The following is a 25,805-nucleotide window of genomic DNA, read 5'->3' on the forward strand; positions in this document are numbered from 1 at the left end:
TTTCTAGCGGAAAATGAATACTACAGTTACGCTTTCTGTCTTCAGTGAAAGCATACAACCGTCAGTTTGTTAGTTAGTACCTATTTTTTGTATACAGTATGGTTACCTAGCAACCGAGGCTTGAAGACACCAAGTGGTAAACAGTTGTATAACTTCTTGTAAGAACTGCTAGGTGAGTGGTTAGAGCACTGACTTTTGGTCTGGGAGTCCGGAGTTTGATTCCCCCGTGAGACGATCTTATTTTTTTCATTTTGGATTGGATCATTTGCATGCAATTGCGCAAGTTAGGGCCCGCGAACGTGAAATTTTTTTTGCAGGGTGGTAGGGGAAGACTCATGAATATGCCTGCTCTGGTTTGGGTTGGTTAGGTTTAGGTAAGAGGAGTGGGATTGGTTATGGTTAGGGTAAGAATGTCAGGGCGATAATATTCCAAAAAGGTGTAATACATGAGTAGTATGGATAACTGTGTGTAAATATATGCCAAGGTACTGTAAATGCACAGGGGTGCAAATAGCATACATTGATATTTGTACCAGACGGGGTATTAATAGAACACATTGCTGTGTGTACCGGCGGGGTACGAATAGCATTCATTTCTAATTGCACCAGGGTATGAATAGCACTTCTAATTGCACCAGGGTACGAATAGCATACACTGCTAATTGTACCAGGGGTGCAAATAGCCTCACCCAATAAAAAATGCCTTAAGATATTTCTTCAATTTTGGTGTTGCTCATTTAGTCATGAATATTCAAAGTTATAGAAAAATACTTAAGATTTGAAGGATGACTTGTGACTTCATGCATGAAAAAGCATGAAATCATTCATGTAATACTCCATGAACTATCAGTAATGTACAAGGATTAATAGTACCTCATGTACCTCATGACTTAATGCAGAAACAATATGATAATTAATGCACCAATTAAGGCATTAATTTACATAGTGTTCCTGCATTAAGTCATGCATTAGATACTATTAATCCTTTTATATTATTGATAGTTAATGAATTACTACATGAATAAATTCATGCTTTTTCATACATAAAGTCATGCATTAATTCATAATCATTCATGTACCCTCATTATAAAGTGTTACCATTTGGAGTTTTCAGGGACCTTATTGCATCAAACAAACACAAATAGAATAATATCACTCATGTATACATACAATAAAGTGTTAGGATACTAATAGCAATTAATCATCCTATTCTCACATAAACTGGTATGGTAAATTATCACAAGCACGTACAAATTTTCATCAACAGCTAACTTCACCTTGACTATAAGCCATAGGTTATAGTCAAGGTGAAGTTATACACACAAGATGAGAATTCATCTGTAAAATGAAATAGGCTGACATTTTGACTGGTCTGCATTCAGTAAAATTCAGTTCAGTTTCATACCGTAGTCTTGACAGTTTTATTTTATTGAGCCAAACTGATATTGTATTCAAAACAAGCAACACTGTGTGCCTTGAGCGATTGCCAAATTATAGCACCTAATATACTGAAATATAATTAAGTAAACACAGAGATTAACCTGCTGTAGGTCTAATGAATGAACAACTCAGTGATGTGTGTCCGTATCATATGTTAATAGGAGGCCTATTTGATCTTTTCCATGTTTCCCTTTAGGCTTGAAGACTTTTGCAAAGTCAAAGGCAGTCTGAGAATAACTGTGCAAACATTTACTAATGAAAGAAATCTGGCAAACTGGCTGTCAGGTGCAAGAGAGATGCAACGGAAATATTCCCCTCTGTAGAGTTTCAACACAGCTTTGTCCATATAGCACATGTCAGAATTCAAGGATCTGCCCTTTTCAGATTGTAACCTACATATAATTTCTAAAAGGCTTTTTGAGTGCAGTTACAAGCTAAACGCGGCACAAAGTGAAGGACATTTGTACTGCAATAGTTTCTTTATATCTAGGCCATATGCTTTACCTCCTGTTTACAGTCTCCAGTCTCATAAAAATGTTTTGTATACGAGTTTGATATAGATACTGTATATAGATATATATGTTTGATATAAAATATATATAATGTATCATTGTATTATATATGAACAATTTGCTTTATCATCACCCTCAATAAGGAGACAGCAGCATTGGTTACAGTTTATTTATGAATGTATACATTTCAATTACCCCATTATTTTTTAAAACAGCTCAAGGTACACTTTTCCTCTAACTACAACTTAAAACACTTTACACAGCTTTTTTTCTGTTCCTGCTGTATCTTCCTCTACAGCTAAGAAAACCTTTAGGTTTAAAGCCCCCTCAGATTGGAATAATCTACCTGTAAACATTTGATCCATTTTATCCAACTGTACTTGTCCATAACAACTCTACATCACCATGATAACACTGTAACCACCACTTCCAATATTATTACTAATATCCAATTTCATTCTTGCTCTGCCTAGAACTCGAATATGATTGCCTGTTTGGCTGATTATGATGCTTTTTTCTGTCTTTGTTTGTTTGTTGCTGTTGTTGTTTTGTTCACTCTTGTGTCTAACTGTGATTGTACTATATCTTTATGTCGCTAAGGACCCCCTCGAAAACGATGGTTTATTCCTGATAAAGAATTTTCAGAGATATATGGCGTTAAACCAACTTTTACAAAAAATAAAGTTGAATGTATCTTGAATGTAAATTATACATCTTACACCATAAAGTATATACCTTTTGTAGAAGTTTTAAATGCACTTTTTGTTGGGAGCAGGCAGGTCAAGCGGTGCTGTTCAATTTTATTACTCTTTTGGCATGAAATTGCATCTCAGTTTCCACCTGCTCAGACCAGACAGAAGAAATTTCATGGCTGGAGTTGGTGAATGTGCACACGCAGAGCCTTTCCAAAAACCCAGAAATCAAATGCAAATTGGAACACAATTTAAATGCAATGCAGGCAGATTATGTAATGGGTTGGATTAATGGGTGATTTTTAATAATACTGTCACCACAGCCGTTTGCAGAATGTATGAGGTATTTTCCCTTTTGTTGATTAAATACCTGTAGACATCACACAGCAGCAGGAATGATACAGTGCATACGCTCCATCTGCAGTCTCTACTTTAAGAGATTTGGTGCTTGTAATTATACACAGGCCGAACAGTTTGTGTTATTATTAATATTATTATATGGGGAGCTCCCAGGTTATGTAATCATGTAAATGACTTAAACAGACTATTGTTTTTATCTTGCAGTTGTGGCTTGATTGTGTGCATGTAAATGTAAAGTACACAGATACAACTTAAATGAATACAATACATTTAATCATTTGAGCATAAAAAGTACACACAGAAACAGCTTGTATTGTACTACATAAAAAGAAGACATAATCAGCCTATTAGGGATTCTGCTGTCTATTCATAGTCGAGTCATGTTTACCGCGTTGCTGCTTTGGGATCTGCTCTTTCCAGAGGAGAGCAGTTTCCTCTCGGCTCATTAGGAAACTGTCAGCTGCTTTTAAATGGGATAAGGAGCTAGCGTCGTGATTGGCTAAAACTAAAACCTACCCTGACTCCACCTGCGAATAATCCATTTCGCCTACCAATCATGTAGCCATACATTTCTAGCCTCGTTACACATACAACCAAAAATGAGTTGGTCACACCTACTGCACTTGAAACCTATGTTTGTGTTCACAGCCAGTTTCAGTAAAATAGAACTGTTAGTTTGTGAGGTAATAAGGTCTGAAATGCTTTTACTGTTGCAGAATTGGTGGATTCTTTCAAATGATCAAAGTCAGTCACCACGACAGTCATGGTAAAATAAGAAAAGTGGGTTTCTGGTGCAAACACCTTAAAGTGCCCATATTATGAAAAAATCACTTTCTGGGATTTGGGGTGTTATGTTGTGTCTCTGGTGCTTCCACACACATACAAACTTTGAAAAAAATCCATCCATGCTGTTTAGAGTGAGATACGGTTTCTGAATGTGTCCTGCCTTCAGTCTCTGGGTGAGCTTGTGACGTCACAAGCCGAAACGAGCAGGCTAACCGCAACCATTAGCTCGTAGCGTTACGCTAAAGCTAGCATGCTACCTCGTTCTCAATAGCAAAGCACTGCTACAACACACACAAGTTCACCATAATCTACAAAAGAACTACTTACATGTGCGCCTTCATTTAGAAGTCTCCCAGCTAATCCTGCCTTGTAACTGACCAAAGTTGTAAAAACAGCCTTTTTTTACTGTCTATGGAGCTAGCTAGCTGACATGATCTACATCTGAGCTACTGGGCATGTGCGAGTGCAATCAAAGATAGTACAGAAGAAGAAGAAGAAAAGAGGTCTCACTCTGTAGCTAAAACAGAGACCAGGTGAAAAGAGGATCTGCAGCAGTGAGAGCGCTGCAGTACAACAAAAATATGGTGTTTTTTGAAAATTAAACCATGTAAACCTATTCTGGTACAACCTTAAAATACAATTATGAACCTGAAAATGAGCATAATATGGCGGCTTTAAAATCCATCAAAAGTGGATCCTGGATAACTCAGTTGTACAACATGAAAATATAAACTAAATCTAAGGGTACTGTTTAGAAATTCCTGTTTAAACACTGCCCTGTTTCCTGTTGACATTGATGTATGGCAGTGTCTGTGTATAAGATAATAGTCACACCCCAATACAATACAATACAATACAATTTATCAACTAAATTCATATGAACAGAGTGGGCTAATTCTTCGAAAGCAAAGAAACTAAGGTACAAATAAGAGAAATTACCCTTTTTCCAATTTAATAAGAAATTATTTTCATTTCATTTTTTTTACTTAAATAGCTATGACAGAGATGCATATCACAGCCACAGTGACCTGATAATATTTCTGTGGCTGAAGAAAGACCATGTACCGTGTGACAGAAGCACTTGGATTTGGAATGAAAAAAAAGATGAGGGCAGAGATGGGGGGACTTTTGCGCTCATTGCAGTGAGATGTTGGATGGACAATAACTGTCTGAGATTGTAATTCAGAGCATGACTGCAGAGTGCCTGTAGGAAACAGTTTGTATGTACAAAAAGTACTCGAATCTCAATTTAAACTCTGCTCTGCTTCTTGAAAATGGGTTCTACTTTGTGGAGCACCCTTCCCTTTTAAAAGCATGGAAAATTGCTTTCTGGAAAACTTTTGAATTTACCAGAAAAGAGGGTATTATTTTAAATAATTCATGCCTAAACTGATTAGTTTAGAAAAGTTCAGCAAATGTGGCCTGAGGTACTCGACATCTGCCTCTTATAGGTTGTTTCTAAACATCAAGGCCCCTCCCGCACGGAATTGTTTAATTCACATTAGAATAATGACCCTGCCAGCAGCATGCTCATGGAGAGGGGGCGATGGAGACGAGCACTATTTAGTAATCCTGTCAGCTGCCTTATAAGCGTCTGCTCTTCCTAGAAGCTCAGTCTTCAGATTGAGTTGTTCAGTCAATCATGGATTCAATATTTACTTGACGATTCAATATTTACCAAGGTGCTTTGCAGCACGCGTGACTGGGGAGATAGCGCTGCTGTGAGGATCCTATCAAAGGCTCGTTACATGAGACATTTAAGGGCGAGGGTGGGGAGGGAGAGAGAGGGGGGGGGGGAGTGGGTGTCTCATCTACGCCAATGAGACACTGACGCAAGGTGCGCTGGAACTGAGCCAGTTCCCCACTTAAAATTTGTGTCTGCAAAGTGTTTTGTGTTGGTTTCACTCGACTGGGTATAAACATCTTGCCAGATGTGTATCTGCATTCTGGGAAAATGACTCACATTTAAAGTTTAACCTTGAGTACAAATATTATATATATATAAATATATATATATATATATATATATATATATCCCTAGAGGATTGATGTCTTATGGTAAGAACATGCGTTCCAGATGGAAGCATGGCAGTGTGAATATTTGATCCTTGCGGAGTGTAACTGGCTGTATAGCACAGCTGGCAGGCTGCATACCAATTATATAGGTTTGCTTCCGATTTGCACTTGTTGCATCAACCTCAGAGCCAATCTGTTTGATCCCTAAGTCTGATTAGTTTTTACTCCTGTCAAAAGAAACATTTCTGTCTACTTATGTGCGTATGCCCCCCTGCATCTACATTGTCTATAATAGAAAAGCCTAAAACATAAAGGGATTCATAAGCAGACACTTTGTAGTCTGTCAGCCTGTGAGCGAAGCTGATTAGGTGATGGAGTGCTTTGAAATAAAAACAGAAAGTGCAGATAGTGCTGTAATAGTTTTTTTTTCTTGCTAGCTAGAAATCAAAAGTGAGCAGGCATTAAAAATAATCACCAAACATCTGAAAACACAGGTAAAGAAAAATGTGCCTACTCTCTGTTTAACTTTACTTAATACTAATTATATACAGAATGTACTGTATATTAATAAACAACAAATCAAGGTTTGAGGTTCATGACCAGCATTATACTCTAGGAGTGCTGGCGTTGGTTTCACCTGCAAATGAAGGGGTTTGGATGATTAATGAACTGGCTTTTTTACAGTAACTAGAAGAGTAATCCATTATACAAAAGTCCTACATTCAACATCTTACTCAAGTATAAGTGCACACGATTTACCAGCAAATGTACTTTCAAAATTAAAAATACTGCTGATAAAATAGACCGAAAGAACACAATATGTCGCTCTCTGTTATCGAACGCTCTCTGGTGCAATCTTTGCCGATTTTACATCTGCCATTTGTCAATACAATAACCCATCTGATTCTCAACTACCTGTAGTGGATCATCAACCAGAGGATCTCATGCACTGCTCCCCGCTATCTTCCCCGTAGTAATGCTGTCATGGCTTTGATCAGAAATAAAGTAGCAGCTGCTTCCACAAATCCCCTTCTTCCTCCTATCTTGTCTGGCTTAAGTCCCACTGGGCAAAGTTGTCTCCCTGCACTTGTATAAATATAGACATATATGAATACGCTACATATGAAATGTGTTTACTGTATTTAGTATATTTCCATTTTTTTGCTCACAATTTCCGAAATGTCCCTGCCAAATTGACACTCTATGAGCCGTAGCAAGAATATTTAAGGGAGTGAGAGGGAGGCTGTTAGAGAGACAGACGGTCCGATTGAGAGAGAGCTAAAGGGAATTGGAGACGGAGATGAAGAGAAATGAAGTGAGTCAGAGGGAGAGGGTGCGTGCAGGGGGGCCGAATAAAGTATTTGTCACACTGCCGTCTGAAAGAGATTGAAAAAGAATGAGTGAGAGGAGAGTGGAGGTTGTCTTGATAAAAAGGTTTCTTATGCTCTGAAAGTGCAGTCTGTCCACTTAGCTCCAGCTCTGCCTTGTTTTGACTCTTTCTCCTTTTTTCTTATTCCCTTTCCTCCTCCCTTTTCACTCTCCTCCTTTTCCTCCTTTGCTTCCTTTCTTGTCTCTCCTCCCTGCAGGCACATCTATAATCCAGGTGACAGCGACAGATGCTGATGACCCGACTTATGGGAACAGCGCCAAACTAGTGTACACACTGGTGCAGGGCCAACAGTACTTCTCTGTCGATCCCCAGACAGGTGAGTGTGTTTATATATCTGTGAGAGTGTGTGTGTGTATATGTGTTCCCAACATAACACACATGGGCGGAGAAATGTAAGATGCGCAGATGTCAGGAAGCAAATACACACACCCTGCAGAAAAGCAAATATACTCTAGATGTTGCAGTGCAAACACATACTGTAGGAGCCAACAAGTAAATTCAGGCTTGAGTCTCGAACACACACACACATGCACACACACACAGATGAGCATGTGAGGATGGACGGACATGATAACACACACACACACACACACACACACACACACACTCACACACACACACACACACACATTCAAACTAACACTTTTCCCCCTTGTGCATCCATTCTTCTCTTGTCACACTTAGTCATCCATCATTTCCATTTCAACTTTACCCTTCGCCTCAAACACCCTGCTCTCAAATGCACACACACACACACACACACACACACACACACACACACACACACACACACACACACACACACACACACACACACACATGTATCTCCCCCTCTACCAGTGTCCCCCCTCCCCGGTTTGCTCCACTATGAGTTGGCAGAAATGTATTCATGCTGCCAAGGCCTGAACACAAAACACAGCCTAATGTTATTATTTCTGGATGAAGCAAAAACAAAAAGACATGTGTTCAAAGAGAGATGTCAGCAGAGGTTTGTGAACTATTACACAGGACAGATTACAGGGGGCACAAAGGACCTGTCTGCTGTGTGTATTTTTGATATGCCTTTGTGTCTAGCATGTCACCCAAGGGCAAAAAGGTTTTTGTTCAGTGGAGGGTGCTTTATTTATTTATTTAATTTTATTATGATTATTTTTTTTTAGCATTGTGCCTTTGGGGGGAAATCATTGCTGGGTTGACTCGGAAATGGAGCTCTAACTGTCTGATGCTTTAGATGCTGCTTTGATTGACAGCGGACATATAAACACTTCGCATATAGCTCACGATGAGGCTGCTGAAGTTGTTTTTTTGTGAATGTGGGAGTATGTGCCTGCATGTGAGCATTTATTATGCCCACAAGGGTCACAGGTGGCCGCTACTTGTGTTTTGCTCATTGAATGTCAATGTTTAGTAATTGATTGCTTTGACATGTGAGGACCTCTGCAACAAGTGAAGAGAGCTGCAGCGCTTTTTGAAATGTTAATTAGGGAATATAAACCTAATTCCACCCAGTGTGTGTATTAGCTGTGACACTGTGCTATTAGACGAGCGTTAGTATTCTGAACGTGTCCGCTCTCTTCTCTCTTCTTTCCGCTGTCTATCTCCTTTTCTCAATCACGCCGTTCCCCGTTGGCTGCATCACCAAAGGTCTTTTTCAAAACCGTACACTCAGAGGTGAGCACATTTGCTCATATATTCAGTTTGTTTGCTTATGAATTCCGCTCAGAAACCTAGACATATACCTGCTCGTTCGTTTGAATTCAAAACAGCCTGCCGTGAATGTGATTCACCTTGAGCTGCCAAGACATCCAGGCCGGTGTTGTCGCTGATGTTGGGCGAGAGCAGCCAGCACTTGATGTGCAACATCCAATCATATGTAGCAAAATTAGGTCATTTACACAGAGGAGGTGATCGATGTCGAATGTGTGTAAGTGATGTGTCTTGTTGTGCTGTTAAAGAGTGTGAGATACAGAACAATATTTTACGCTCCGTCAGCATGTCTGGCTGTTGGTATAAGGTGATTTATCTTTCCCATATGAGCTTCCTCACATATCTGTGTTTATATATGTGTATGTGTGTGTGTGTGTGTGTGTGTGTGTGTGTGTGTGTGTGTGTGTGTGTGTGTGTGTGTGTGTGTATGTGTGTATGTGTGTGTGTGAGTGTTGCTGTGTGCCTTTAACGGGACATTAAGTAATATATTGTCGCTGTCAAATAGAAATTGGGTGTCTCCAAAAAGTACGAAAAACTGTCAGATTGTCAGGAAAAGCAGTCATGTCTTTTGCCTGATGGTGAGGACATGAGGACCATGGTGATGACATGGTGCTTTGTCCAATAGGTTTTAAAAGGGCTTCAAAAGCCCAAGAATTCTAAGAAGAATTACATCTCTCAATTAGACTGAAAGCTTTCAATTACTATAACTGAAGCTATGGGTTTTTACACAGCAACAACTGGACTTTATTACCATTGATAATGATCGAGGAGCTGCTGACAGCATTGTTTACATGAACTAAGTACATACATTACAGTCCTATTAATACAATGAGGATGAGTATGCTACAGTAATATAAGTGAGCACCACTTTCTAATAAGGCATACGTTATGAAAGTGTTACTAGATAGTTACTAAATGATGTATTACTGCTTTATAAATCAGTAATTATAGCCCAACTGAAACTAGATTTCTGTGGCTGATACAATATTAATATTTGATACTTATCAAAGCTTAAAATATTCTAAAATGATATGTATGATATTTTAAATACGTTTTTTTAAAGAACACTTTCTTGATGCTGATATATCTGCAATAATCCATTATCAGCTAATATATCAACCTAATTTACTGGCCCAGCTTTATAACTAATTAGCCATAAGAACAACTTTGGGGTTGCCCGGTTGTAAGGAAATCCATCTGGCTGCCCCGTAACTTTGACTCTCTTTTATTATCAGCCAGACCCCTCCAATGAATCGTTTTACCAGTTACCCTTTAGAGAAGAGCTGCAGAGCATCTGGACCAACCTCCATGAAATAACAACTTATTAACTTATTAACTCACAACTGCAGGCTAAATGGCTTATTGAAAAGCAATGAAACCCATGACCTTTTATTAATGACTTACAAACATGTATAACTGCAGTCTTGATGAAGCCTTTGATAAAGGGTCGTGACTTTCTCAGTTCATAATAAGCAGTCAGATCTCCAGTTTAAAAGTCATTAATAAAAGGTCACGGTGTCTATTAAGATTCTCAGTCCACAATGTCTTTGGGTGTCCAGTTAAAGGCAGCTGGATTTGTTGTTTTACTACTGGACAGCATATCCTCATACCTTAACGACATTATAGGTCAATTTCCAAAGACGACCGTAATCATGTGACAGTCACTGCAGTTTTAAACACGCAATAAATGTTGTCAAATGGAACTATGGAAACTAAGTTTCGGCAACAAAATAGTTAGGATTAGTAAAACATCAGGCATTGGCTTAAAATTAGTCACATAAAACTACTAAAATGAGGACGTGACATAACGTCATTGCGTCTCGGTTACTTTTAAAATGACAGCTGACTTTTGGTTTCACATTGCATAAAGAACCCCGGTATCCTGAGGGAAAGTTCTGTGTTTGTTTGACCCACTCACCACCCCAACCTTTACTTTCATCACCTCACTTCTTAGTTTGCTCTCACGATAATTTCTACAGCCACGAGAGTTCACCGCCTAACAAGAAACCTAATTGTGGGTCGTCAAGAGCTGCTTGCATAATCGACCCATACGGTCGTTTTCTGGGTGAGGACGATCTGTACTGGAACACAGTTAATCCAGTTGCCTCTGAAAAAGGTCAGAGGTTTGTCACAGTACAATCAGCCATCAGGTTTGCAGTTAACACGTGTTAGCAAGTCATTAATAAAGGCTTTTTACATTACATTACACTAATCCATCAAGTATAGAATTGTAAAGAAGGTGTGCATTACTTTGCTGATGAGTTAAGGAGCTGGATTGAGAGAGAAAGCAAGACATGCTGGACCAAAAGTAATTATTACAAATGGCATGTTATTGATCCACAAAGTATTAATAAGTAATAATAATGATTTAATAACCATTAATATGGTCATTAGTTACGGTTTGTAGGCCTATTATGAAGTTATACCTACAGATGCTTGGTGAAGAGATAAGATATTACGATACAAAGATGTGATACCACTCTACTGTAAAGCAGGGGTATTCAGTTAAATTCAAAGAGGTCCAGTTACTAAAATTTTCTCCCAGCAAAAGTAAGAATTTTATAATGTGTAAATTGCATCCTGTTGCCTACCCCCATGTATATCAAATAAAATCAGCAACATACATTTCCATATAATTTCACCTACAATATTTATTGTCAATTTTCAAAGTAAGATAATTTTAACATACAGACACATTAAACTTGTATAAACAAATAGCTATCTTTACCATAAAGAAAATTTGTCCTAGCACAATAAACTAAAAGTAAAGTAAAGTAAGTAAAAAACAAGTCATTTCCCCACTGGGGATCAATAAAAAGTATAAAATTAAATAAAAAAAAGAATTAAAAATAAAAGACAGACTCTTCTAAATAAAATATATATATATATATATATATATATATATATATATATGACCAGATTTCTGAGACAAAATCCGGGGACATTTTCAGCTCAGAAGCATAAATACCTCCAAAAGGTAATGTTTTTATCTTTGTAAAACTTAAAACGGGGACACTGCCCCCAGGTCTGTGAGAACATTTTGTCTATTTTAACATTTAAATGCATCAATCTGGTGCACTTCGAAAAGAAATTCAGAGGTTAGACTAAACTATTTTGCACTTCAGAATTTTAACCATGCACACACAGGTTGAATAGATTTTTTCTTCATATTTTTGCATTAATGTTACTAGGAAGCATACCAGTAGAAATATATATTCATATTTGTAAGTGGGATTTAAATATATATATGTAAGTAAGTGGGATTGTCTGGAATCTGGCAATATAATAAACATTATGGTGGGATACATTGGCTAACAGAAATGTCTGTGTTGACATAAATAGTTTACATGAGAATACATTATAATTTTGGCCCTTTGGCTGAGTCTCTGTCTGTCAGAGGGAGAGCAGGAGTGCGGTTGTGAAGAAGTTGGTAATTTCATGTCGCAGATTAACACTTTTGCATGCATTATATCCGTGTCACATTCTCATTAGGGGCTGAGCCCCCCTAAAGGTCTGATCCTAGAATCGCCCCTGCTGCTACTTCATACTTGTACTCCACTACACCTCAGAGGGAAATGTTGTAATGTTTACTGCACTACATTTATCTGACAGCTTTTGCTTTATTGCTTCACGCTGGGCTTGTTTCTGCAACAGCTCATTGAGTATCAGATACAATTAAAACTATTGAGGAAATATTTTCATTTGACATTGGTCCAGTATTCAATGATCAGCAAAGGCGAAACAAGCTATAATGTAAGTTAATAGGACGTCAATTGTGCCGCTTGTATTTACGTTAAAAAAAGTGCTCGTTTTGCCACTGACAGACTCAGATTAATATTCTAAGTGTCTGACAACATTATGGAAAGGATTTCTAAGGAGGTCGATCTTTTTGTTAAAGAGTAAGATCCTTTTTTAAATAAAAAGTCTGCGAAATTGCGTTCGCTAAACCCACCAGACTCCATGTAGATAAACAGTAATTTTAGCATCGTAAAATGGGGATTCTAGAACATCTCTGAGCTCTGAGGCTTGCTCTGGCTGTCTTGAGCCTGTGCGTGTAGGGTGCACGACTATTTCATTCCAATTTCGGGTCTGTCAGTCACAGTGAAAACCGGGGACATTTCCGGGGACAGCTCCAGCCGGGACAGGTCACCAAAACTGGGGACTGTCCCCGGAAACCGGGGACGTCTGGTCACCCTAATGTATATATATATATATATATATATATAAAATATAAAATCCTTTCTCTTTATTTATTTATCTCATGCACATGTGTAGGTTCTTTTTGGCAAGTCTGGGAGGTACTTGGTTTTAATTTATGTTCATAGAGGAGAAAGCTGACTCACATCTGTAAGTCGATCCAAACATTGTCAAGGTGTGTAGTGCTACTTTGGTTAGACCAGGGGAAACTGTCTCAGATAGTCTGTAGCCAGAAAGCAGCAGGGAGTTGCTTCATGCTCCATGCTGTCATCTCTCTCACATCTCTCTCGCGCTGTTGTTCTCTTTAGCGAACTGTCTATGCACGGTAAACAATCGATTTGATTGGCTCAATTAAGTGAAGCTATTGCCGTATAACTGGATTAGCTGCACCCGCCGTCTATAGCCGCCACTGTTGGGGAAAAAAACAACACTCTGTGAAGATCATTATTTATTCTCATTCATTTATCAGATATTGTTCATGGGTATGAAACATCTGTAGTTAAAATATTGAGTAGAGCTGGATAAGATTCCCAATGTGCAGCTTTTATTCCAAAATAGAGCACAGAAAGCCAGAAGGTTCAGTGCCTGGTAATCATTGAGTTATAAATATTGATCAAAAAACACTTTTAGTTCCTCACAGATATATTACGGTAATTTGGTGTTGTTTTGCCACAGTAAAAACCTTATTTTCCTTTGCTTGAAATGCTACATGGCCACCCTTGATGCTAATGTTTGTGTGTGTTTGTTCCCTAGGTATTCTGCGTACGGCTGTACCTGACATGGACAGGGAGACCCAGGACCAGTACCTGGTTTTGCTTCAAGCCAAGGACATGGGGGGCCACCTGGGCGGATTATCTGGGACCACCACCGTCACTGTCAAACTCACTGACGTCAACGACAACCCTCCACGCTTCACTCAGAGTGAGTTACTCAGCAGCACATATAGACACCCACAGAGAATGAATGCCTAGACCAAGAATAGACAGGCAGCACAAGATAATAGAAGGCTGCGTTTTCTGTACGCACACATATGTACAGTAATTGTATGTTTTACCTCCCACCCCAGCCCCAACCACACTTTGTGGGTTTTTTTACCCAGCTTGGAGTACCAGATCAGTGTGGCTTCACCTCATTAGAAGAATGCAGTATCAAGTGAGCTGTCAGTCACTGTATAGCAACAGAAATTACTTTTAATGACTTTGTATGAACTTTCTAAGACTCATTATGTGGAAAACGCTGTGAGAAAACAAACACTAGGCTGCATCACAGCATAAACACAGTGTTTGTTTTGCACCAGAAAGCAGAAGACTCCTCAGACCTTTATGACCTGCAGGTCCATCCAGGATTTTCACAGCAGCAGTCAGGCAGAGGAGACTCCTGCAGGGCTGCAAAGTGCCTCGTCAAACATTCACTCATAGATTTCACTCGCCTCTGCAACGATAGATCAGCTACTATTTCCAACTCCTGCTGTACTTTCACATATTAGGAAATATTCTGACAGCACCACAATTTAGGCCAACCTAATTGGCTTTTCTAAATAACTTCTTTGGTAACATTTAACTTAATTTAAGTTTGTGATCAGAAGTTATATAGTGCAGAAAGTAGAGGAAAGATGTAGAAGGTCTAGCTGTGTAGCTGCGTGACTTATATTATTGATAAATTAGATTGAATTATCGTGTGGCCTAGTCTACTGTTGCATTAGTGTAAACAAGATTTGAACCAAATGAGTCATTTACATAATGGCCACTGGTCGTCATGAAGATATTGTAATCAAGTTGAATTATTAGACATTATTGTCCTAGTTGGACATTATATTGTAAATCATTCTTTTAGTTATCCAGAAGGAGGCTGGTGAGCTGGTCCCCATGCAGCTCTGCTCTGGCGTCTCCGTGTTTTTTCGCCTCTGTTGTTGGATGGAGTACACCGATGTGTCTTAGAGGCAGAAAATAATCAATTTGTTTTTTTTGTTATAGCTCTAGAATTGGTTGTGTGTCCTTTATTACGTTCAAAAGGATGGGCCAGTAAGTCCTCCTGTTAATGAATGAATAGAAGAACCAAAACCGCCTTTATGGCCAGTGTTCTTGTCATCCCTTACTTCATGTCATCCTTTCTGCCATTTCTCATCTAAGCCTCTGTCTTTCCCAAGATAATTGCTGACCTTATTCCAATTAAAGTGAAAAGAGTTGACACTGGAATATATTGCTTTTGTACAATTACATTTCATTTGGATTTCTTAGAGGGGCTGATGGGAAAGATAACTTTTCCATTAAAGTATTACTGAAATCCAGATAACAAGAGATACTGTATATCACTTCTTTCAGGGAAAAGTCATAGTTTTGAGACAATTTGAGGAAAATGTCTAATTTTCTGAGCAACAGTACGCAATTTTAATATGGTTAATTATTTTCAATAAATGAAACTCAAAGTTTGTACTTTCATTCTACATAGTTTTAAACAAGACACGTTTGTTGCACATGAATAGAATCAGATAAGATAATGCTGTTGCTTTTTGTTGACATCCTCCCAGGGTTCAAACCAGCAAATCCGAAAAGATTTCTATTGGAAAATCGACCAATTTAGCCCACATATACTTGACATCACTTGATAATATTCAAATCTAATCATTATATTTAAATGTGGTGTTGTATTCATTGTTAACATAGTGTGTTATCTGTACAGTACATTGTTGTATGACAGAATAAAACTAACTAATCTAAGTGGTGTCCGACAAAACTATGACATCTGACTTACAACCCCTTATGATACTGTTGACAGGTCTGCGTTTTAGCTGCTTAAGCTAACGTTGACGTTAGCGTCACTGTCTGACCAAACTGGCTTTGCCAGACCTTCCTCCACAGCGCTGAGGAGGAGGGTCTGGCTAGTCCACACAGCATTCCGGGATGTTAGAAAAACGTGCTCTGGTTTATTGGCATTTCTTTAAACCGATCACAATCGTTTTGGGCGGCGCTAAGCGCTGGCAGCAGGCCCGGTGCCGCTGCAAAAGGTCACCAAAAGGGTGAAATCCTGAAGTGAAACATTGTGGATATAGACTAGACCAAACAGACTGCTTCACATCTCTGAATCCCAGGAGAGTCCCAGGAGATGATCAGCTTAGCATAATGATATCAGTTGCTTTAAAGTTTAACATGACTGTCACACAACTCTATCTGCCAGCTGTCTGTCATTTACAACCGAGAACTGCCAAGCTAGCTGCTAGCTACCTGTCCAAAACTGACATGAAGCCATCACCTAGATCAGGGATTTCTTTGACACTGTGAGGCCGCCCTCAAATTAGCATCATCAAAAGTATGCCAAAGTAGCTATTATCAGTTCCTGTTTGTACTGCACCATAGACTGCACTGCATCGATGACTATCACTAGATTACTTTCATACTGAAAAAAACTTAAAAACTGGATGATTCTCAGGCAAGTTCTGTAATTCTAAGTAGCCTTTAAAAAAATATAATTTCTAAGTGAATTTATTACCATTTATAGGCAATGTAGATAATGATAATGACTCGGAAAGTGTAAGTCATACTGAAAACTATGTGTATAAGGTCTACAGTATGTGTTCCGATTGGACTGAGTTATAACTCCAAGAAGTGTGGATTATGCTGCAAATTGCAGCAATCAGCGTTCATTGTTTTAAAGTACCTTGATAGCCTCCATGATCTGTGTGGATAAGCGGGTCAAATCAGCAGCCAAACTACAATAACTAACTTCCAGTTTATTTTCGAACACCGGCACCTGTCCCTTTCAGCTCCTGCAATATCTTTGCCTCATGTCTCTCCTTCTGCATACTGTATAACCCAGCCCGATAATTTATTCTACTCCAGTTGTTTGGCCAACTCAGAATTAATGTTAATCAGCTAGGTAAATGTGTCATTGTCACTGACCAAATCAAAGCTCGGTGACTAAAACTTTCTCGTCACAGCTTGTAAAGACACTGTTAATTATGTAAATTAGAGTTCATATCTTGCAGTTTGAAAATCACACCCTAAAAACACTGAAAAAAATAAGTATAAAATTAATCTGTTCACATCTACATATAACTTTAATAAAGAAAAACTGTAAAATGAAACCAGCATGTTAGATTTAAAGCTGTCTAGCAGCTAGATAGGCATGCGATGAGGGTTTAGTCCAACAGACCACTGGCTCTAAGGCCAAAATTTAACTAATGATGTCCTGAGGTGGGAGGTTTGTTGGTCGAGTTGAACTCCCATCAAAGCTGGTGTTTTGGATCGGGCTGCTCTGAGGACGGGAGGGCTTCTTGGAGAATTACTTGGCTCATTCTGATTTATCTGGGTGACGAGGAACCGCCAAAACCTCCTGTCAGTTGCCTCGACTTGTCCTGCTGATGAATCCATGCATGCATGTGCTTAATTGAAAGCATTGATGTTAGCCTACTCCTGCAGTTTGTGTGTGGTCTTTGTGTGTCTTTGTGTATCCCTGATCCTCTGCTTGCCTTTTTTTCTGTTCCCTCACGCACCACGCTCCCTTGTGCTTGCGCGAACACCATCAAAGCGAGCCACCCCGCCGCTCTACTCAATTACACACCCAAGCTTTTAAAAAGACACCCTCAAATCCGGTCTCCGTGTCTCCCAAGGTCAACACTGCTTATGCCTTGTGGCATTTACCAGAGGGAGAGGATTACACTGGAGCGTACAAACCAGGTATCGGCTGTACATTATAGCTTTAACAAGAGGGGAAAAAAGGGCCCTGCTTTGTGGGCTTTTCTTTTGCGCCCTAGAATTTCTCCCTATCCAAAACGTGATTCCAGGAACTAAGTGGGTTTGTTATGTGTACAGTTTTGAACGCTGTCAGGGGATTTCTTATGCCCAGAGGAGGCAGTATAGCAGAGGGAAAGTAGGCTACCATACAGATTGTAGTTGTTGTTTGGTTAAATGATAAGTGGAAAATGTGGGATATTTCCAGACACTTCATTGGCAAACATAATGCTCGAACCACACTTTCCTTTGGGTCTCGTTATCAAATGGCATACACCGTGCTCCAAATGTTTATTTGGACAGCAGCATGGTTTTTTGATGTTTAAGCTCATCATTCCTTGGTGCAAGAAAAGCTTTAATTTTATTTTCATCCATATCAAATTAACTTTTTAAAGGTAGCAGCGCTTTTTGAACATTTCAAGGTGAAAAATAATTTAGACACACGGCTGACAAACTAAAATATTCAAAGATCTTTTGAAGTCTTTATCCCAGAAATATCATTGGAACTATATATTTGTTTTTTTTGCTGTATTTGCATTAATACTCACTGGACTACATACTTCTCAGTGGGCCTGTTTTTTATTAGAACATGTCAGATTGTGAACAAAGACATCTTAGTTTTCCAAGGCTCCCTTAAAACTGGTAGTTAACAAGGCAGACGGATGTAAAATTGTGCTAAAGGCTAGTTGCTATTACCATCTCAACTCCTTGCCTGATTAAGCTCGTAATTAGGGTAGGGCTGTGTGGAATACATGGTTGGCTTATTATCTGAGAGTAAACAAGGGTGTTGAGTATCAAATCACATCTCAAATGATCAACTTCCTGTTACAAAGCTTCAGGATAGGCATGGTAGATGGCTTTTTACTCCTATGGTAATCCATAGGGAAATTAAGATGACAGCACTTTCACAGCATCATATTGTTTTGTAGTAGGGCCATCGTGTTGCTGTTGGGCTGATGTGAAATTTCATACCCTTGTTTCCATGTTGTTATTTATTCAGACATGTTTTTCCATGTTTACTGTAGCTGAATAATTTATGGTTGTGTGTACGTACTCCACAGCTGAATTCTCTTAGGGATACATTGAAATAGTGACGGGGGCATTGGCTGGAATTGCACCAAAGAACAACTTCTTTACTCTAACCACTCTGGAAATGACTCTGGTTATTTAAGAGGGTAACTTGTATATATTGATAATATTGACATTATTTAAAAATTCACATGATGAAAAACATGCACAGTCTTATTCTAAAGTCTTTTTTCATGGATTTTCCATCGTACCACAGATTATATTTACCAATAAATATCATATAAACAAAAGCAGCAAACATGGCATCCACCTTTTTTTCTACCTTATTTTTCTCACCTCTTGCATACAGTACCAACATTAAATGCAAATATTGCCTCATAGTTTCAGCAATTTCTACCCTGACACCTGAGGAAACAATATGCGAAACAGCTCAAAGAAAAAAGAAACAAACGTGGAAACACATGCTTTTCACATCTATAAAACACATAAAAATAAACATGACCCAGTTCTTCCTGTTGTATGAAAATATTTCCAATATTGCAATGTATCATAAACCAATGTGCCATATAACAAACACAAGCACCAACGTTGAATCTATGAATATTCCTAGCCTTTCTTCAAATAACTGTCTTATTTGAATGCTTAGTTTTTGAATAGCAGTCTTAGTACACTGTGGAAGATATCCCCAAGTTCACTGTGAATATTTACATAATGTCTTCTTTATGCTTCTTATTCATCTTGGTGTAAAGTTAGGCATTCATTCTTGATGCGGAACAAAGTAGTTGTAGAAAACAGTCCCAATCCAAGATCTATTTACTTCCCAGTGTTCATCAGTGGATGGAGTGTGCTCAGTGGAAAAGTCCTAAAGGTTTTATGGATGAAATCTTAACTGCTACTAAGCTCACAACAGATACATCTCCATGACAACTGAACAAATCGAAGACCATGAGATACTGTTGAAGGCTTCTGAAAAAGCACATAAATAAACCATAAACTGGGATTATTTTCTCAATATACGACTGTGTTTTCAAGGCCAAGACTGAAGTTTCATGCATAAAACTAGGTGGTGTTGGTTCTTCACAAAACCTTTGAATCTTACTTATCCTCCAGTACAATATTGGAACGGTCCTTGAAGCATATTACATTTTTACTGCTGAAATATATTCAGCAGAGTCCTTCGGTTGTTGAAATATTGTTTCTACCCTGCAAATGACACTATTTGATATTGTTGGGCAGACTCCATACAATTGGCTATTGACAATCTGCAAAGAAAAATGTAATTTCTTCTTTTTTCCGAGTCAAAGATTCACTCGTTGATATCTTATTAGGCCTAGTCCACACGTACACAGGGTTTTTCCTTCATTACTTAAAGCTTTGGTCACGAAAGGCTTGTAACATGTGGACACGCCAACAGTTTTGTTGTCATTACTTAGAATTCCTCATGGGGGCGACAGAAACTATGCACTATAGCTTTAAAGGGGTGATAGAATGATTGCATAGGGTATTTCACAATGTTCCTTAAGGTCTCCTAATAGGGTATGTAACATTGAGTGGGCTGAAAATGGCCCAGTTGCTGTTTTATGGGCCCTTATGCATCCCTGTGTTTTGGCCCAATTTGGAACGAGAGCTTTTCTTCCAAATATGGTATGCTCATGAATATTTAGATGAGCTGCGCGCTGATTGGTTGAGCGAACCACATACACATACATTGGAGACAAGACAGCAGGTCTCATATTTCAGACACTGCAACGTTATACATTGTTTGTCTGCTATTTCGTTATTAAATTCACTTCTGAGACTTTTTTATGAGAGAAATCAACTATATAAAGCTCAAATATGGGCCGTTTTACGAAAATTGATGGCTAATAGCAAATTTGGTTGACGTGTTGGACTTCAGGAGCTCCACACAGTCTGACGAGAAAGCGGCAGCCTGCTGGGCTCTATACCCAGGACAAAGACACCGTTTCTGGGTTACTGGACTACTGGGGCTCGGGGCTCCGGCTGACCGGCTGTCAGCTGCCGGCATAACTATTGTATATTTACAGTTTGAATTTCGTCATGGCATGTATATCACAGCTACCCTAAGGTCTTACAAAGCTAACATTTTTGTCCGATTTCAATTTAAGGCATTTGTGTGAATTTGAGGGGTCTCGTTAGGAGGAGCTGCTAGCTAGGCTATGTGTCCCATTCATTCCTATGGGAAAAGATCACCGCTACACTTTCGGCATAACTATAGTATATTTACACTTTGAATTTCGTCACGGCATGTATATCACAGCTACCCTAAGGTCTTACGAAGCTTAGCTAACACTTTTGTTCGATTTCAATTTAATGCATTTTTGTGAATTTCAGAGGTCTCGTTAGGAGGAGGCAAGCTAGCTCTCATTGATAGAGCTCCCCAGCTCACTCGCGGACAAGAGGCGTTTATTTCCGCGATCGTTTGTTTAAATAACTCAACACATATCCATTATAAGATTAACTGAAACCTGTGGTAAGAGATTGCGGGCGTAACAAGCTTGCTGACCGCGAAAACTGACGATTTCAAGTATTTAGTTGTTTATTTGTACATAATTTGGGCTTCCAGCTCATAAAACCCACGAAAACAGGATTTCAAAAAATTAGAATACTGTGAAGAAATCACCATTTACTTCTCAGTTTTTGCAGAAAAAAATGAAATTAGGATCACATCAAATCAATCAAAATATGGTACTTTCAAAACGATACCTCAATCTTCAATACTTGGTAGGGAATCCCTTTGCCTTAATCACTGCCTCAATGCGCCGTGGCATTGAGGCAATCAGCCTGTGGCATTGCCTGGGAGTTATGGAAACCCAGATTTCCTTGATGCTTGCTGTCAGCTCTTCTTTGTTTTTGGGTCTGGTGCTCCTCATTTTCCTCTTGATAATACCCCATAGATTCTCAATGGGGTTTAGGTCCGGCGAGTTGGCTGGCCAGTCAAGCACTGTGATGGCATGGGCATCAAACTAGGTTTTGGTGCTTCTGGCGGTAGGCCAGGTCCCGCTGGAAGATGAAATCTGCATCTCCATACAGATCCTCAGCAGAAGGAATCATGAAGTCCTCTAAAACATTCTGGTAGACTGATGCGGTGACCTTGGATTTAAGAAAGCAGAGTTTACCAACACCTGCACTGGACATTGCAAATCATGACTGACTGTGGATATTTCACACTGGTCCTCAAGCAGCTTGGGTTCTGTTCCTCACCCATGTTCCTCCAAACCCTTGGCCCTTGATTCCCGAATGAAAGGCACACTTTACTTTCATCGGAAAAGAGGACCTTGGACCACTGGCCAACAGTCCAGTCCTTCTTCTCCTTGGCCCAGTTGAGACGCTTCCTACGTTGGCTCAGGCTCAGAAGCGGTTTGACCCGAGGAACCCGACAGTTGTAGCCCATCTCCTGGATGCGTCTGAATGTGGTGGTTTTTGAAGCTGTGACTCCCGCCTCATTCCACTCTTTCTGGATCTCTGCCAGATTCATGAATCTTCTGTTTGATAATCCGCTGAAGCCCACGGTCAGCTCTTCTGCTGGTGCATCTTCTCCTTCCCCTTCCACTAGACTTTCCATTGATATGCTTGGACACAGCACTCTGTGAACAGCCAGCCTCCTTAGCTATGAACCTTTGTGGCTTACCCATCCTATGGAGGGTATCAATGATGGTCTTCTGGCCAGTTGTCAAGTTTGCAGTCTTCCCCATATTGATCCTAACTGAGACAATTGAACCAAAGTGAAGCAATTTAATGACCCCTGGGAAAACTTGTGCAGGTGCTTTGAGTTTAGTAGATGAGTAGTGTGTGACACTCAGTTTAAAACATTCATGCCCGGTAAAATTTGGGCTGATTTCTTCACAGTATTCTAATTTTTTGAAATCCTGTTTTCGTGGGTTTCATGAGCTGGAAGCCCAAATTATGTACAAATAAACAACTAAATACTTGAAATCGTTTAAGTTGTGGGCCCCGAATCTATAATCTATGGAAGTTTAACATTTTGAATGGAATTATGGAAATAAATAAACTTTTCCATGATATTCAAATTTTTTGGAAAGGGTCTGTATTTACCCACCAAACTGCCGTTATTCAACTATGACAAGGTAAAATCGTTTTTTGCATTCTATCACCCCTTTAAAAGAAAATCTCGTCCACGCATGAACTGTTTAGAAAAATCTCCGTCCACATGAAAACGCAAAACACAACATGTAACTGGGTCATGATTTCTGGGAAGAGACATTGCTGATTAGTTTTTCAAATGTACAATATTTTTTGGAGCCTAGAGCACCGCAAGCCGCGTGTAAATGTTCTTATTAGGAATTGTTTAAACAATTAGGAATTGTTTAAACAATTTGGAATTGTTTAACCAATGTGGATTTTTGGGTTCTTATTGACTTTTTTTTTTTCTTTTTGTTTACATTGTTTTTTTTGTTTAGGTAGAATAAGAAATGAATGAACACTGTTGCAGTCTATTCTGATCACACCCATTCAGTAGATCAAAGTGCGAGTTTCTGATAAGACATTATGTTGTACTCCTTATTGATCCACCTGCTGTATTTATTTCATAATACAACATTTATTGCATAATTTTGAACTATTGAACAGATAAATACCTAAAAGAAATATGGCCATCAGTGCTGTAGAGTCAAAGGAGAATCTTGGTTGTTCACGTTCAGTGCTCTAAAAGTATAAAGAGAATAATTAAAAACACAGTGCCTTCAAAATATTACTACTTTCATATATTTAATATGTACAAGACGACCTTGGCTTTAAACGAAATCTTCTGAATTAAAGCCTTTTCACCACAATCTTCTATCCAGATATATCAGAAAGTGAAATGTCACTCTTCCTCTGCTTCTTCTTGGTGAAATGTTAACATTTGATGAGTGGTCTGGCCCAATCCCTGAGATCTGTACGCCAACTGCACCCCCTTTACGGAGCTCAGATGAATCTGTAGGCTGTCAAAGGGTAAAACATTCATTCATTGCCTTGTGACAGTTGGAGCGGCACTTTGTTATAGTTTAACTACACACACAGAAAATCCCAGACGCATCCGGAGACTCATAACTTGTGCTCCTGGAACGCTTTGGTTCTTCTGCTCTGCCTGCAAGAACTGTTTGAATAGCTACAACTCTGCTCGGTGACAAGTCCACAGACGGAGACGCAGGTGCTGGTTCCTGTTTTTATGTGGTTTCCGAACAACCTTGGCTTTCCAACGGTACCACATAAAGGTGTTGAGGGAGCCATCACTCTCCCAGCAGTTTGATGGATGGAAAGATAGATGGGCTGACAGATGACTACATAGGTAGCGGCGATAAGATCAGTGTCATTTTTATGCGCCAGGGAGATGAAACAGAGAGGGGGGGAAATAGAGGGAGTAGTTCGGAGAGGGCTTCATCATAAATAATACTAATTCATTTTCCTGGAGAGCGAGGCTGTAACAGAGAGAGTGTGAATGGGAGGAGATAGAAAGAGAGAAGAGGAGGTGTGTGCAAGTCTTCCGAAGTGTGTATGTCTATTTTGTGCTTAAGTGTGTAATTTTTTTCCTGAAAGAGAAAAAGATGGAACCGCTGAGGAAGGTGCGATCAAGTTGTCAGAAGACTGAGACAAAGGGAAGACGCAAAGAGGGAGTGGGTGAGAAGAGGCTCCGAGAACATAGAGGAAGAGACAAGGAGACAAACGTACAAGAAAGGGAGCGGGGGAGTGAATGAAACGGAGGACGTCAGGAAGGATAATCAGGGTATTATGTCCTTTAGTGAGAATGAGATGCAAAAAATAAAATAAAAGGCGAAGAGGAGTACAGACAACAAAGAGGGATGAGTGGGTGTGCTCAAAGAGTACTCACAGATTGGCATAATGTCTTAACCTTGTGTGATTTCTGTATCTGTTGCTTTTTCTGCATCTGTTGGAATCTAAAATGTTTTCTTTCATACGTGCATACCCATTTGGGTCACACATCAGTCAGAGGTGAGGAGAAGGAGACAGAGAAGTGACAGTCATTTCCTGTCAGGCCCAGAGACACATACATTCTCCCTCCCACACACACACAGGCACACACACACACACACACACACACACACCGCACACACACACACTTCTGACTCCCACTCTCTCAGTGTGTGCTCTTCACACACCCGGTACCCTCGTGTCCCTTATCACACTCTCTCCCATCTGCTCCTGTTTTAAAACACCCTCAGCGCACAATCATTTTAGTCAGTGTGGTAGAAAGCGTCTGTGCTGAGAAATCCCATTTGTCAAACAGTCCACTTTCACAATCCCACCAAACACTGCTGTAGCTGTTGCTAATGAACATAAGTGTTCGCTGCCAAGCCAGAGCTCCCATTCCTGGGGGTTAATAATATCGGGCATCAGCCATTTAAGTTTCTTCAAAATACTGTTCTTCAATTATGAATAAAGGGTTATACAATATTAATGCTTAAAATGATGTTAATAGAACATGAGGGACACACTGTACTGTATGTTGCCTTTTTTGTGTTTTCATAGTTCTTTCTATATAACAATGGCACACTTAAGCTTCTTTCCAACCAGAGGGGATTTTTGCAGTTCCTAGAACATAACGTTCCTAGAACCCTTTTTTTTCTCGTGGGCCAATTTGGGGGTTATTAAGTTCCTCTGACCACAGTTCCTGTAACTCTTTCAGCCCCTACTTCAGGGGAGGGTATTTTCCCTTTTCCCTTTTCTGCATAGGAACCCTTAGTGACCTAGCAACGTCTGAAACACAAACAGTACATATTCTTCACTGTCTGCTGCAATTCGCCTACATATGCTAACTCATAAGACAAACATCACACATTCAACCAACTAATTGTTAAGGCTAGTTAAACTTACCCGTCGTTTCGTTTGCCTGTTGCGGTCTGCTCTTCTATCTTCTTCTATCATATTAATTAGGATCATATTACGCTGGAGCCTTCGTTTTCTGTGTTTC

The 25,805-nt window shown here is 39.4% G+C and overlaps 1 protein-coding gene across 5 annotated transcripts in view; it reads left to right on the forward strand.

The window, feature by feature from the left end:
- Window positions 1-25,805, forward strand: part of LOC116057982 (cadherin-2) — a 151,937-nt gene that overhangs the window by 74,859 nt on the left and 51,273 nt on the right. For all 5 annotated transcript variants that reach the window (XM_036004839.1, XM_036004842.1, XM_036004843.1 and 2 more), the window contains 2 exons: window positions 7,393-7,512; window positions 13,854-14,021. In XM_036004839.1, coding sequence (XP_035860732.1) covers window positions 7,393-7,512; window positions 13,854-14,021 — 288 coding nt within the window. The remainder of the gene's footprint in view (window positions 1-7,392; window positions 7,513-13,853; window positions 14,022-25,805) is intronic.

The sequence above is a fragment of the Sander lucioperca genome, chromosome 9, assembly GCF_008315115.2.
Source record: "Sander lucioperca isolate FBNREF2018 chromosome 9, SLUC_FBN_1.2, whole genome shotgun sequence".
Classification (NCBI taxonomy): Eukaryota; Metazoa; Chordata; class Actinopteri; order Perciformes; family Percidae; genus Sander; species Sander lucioperca.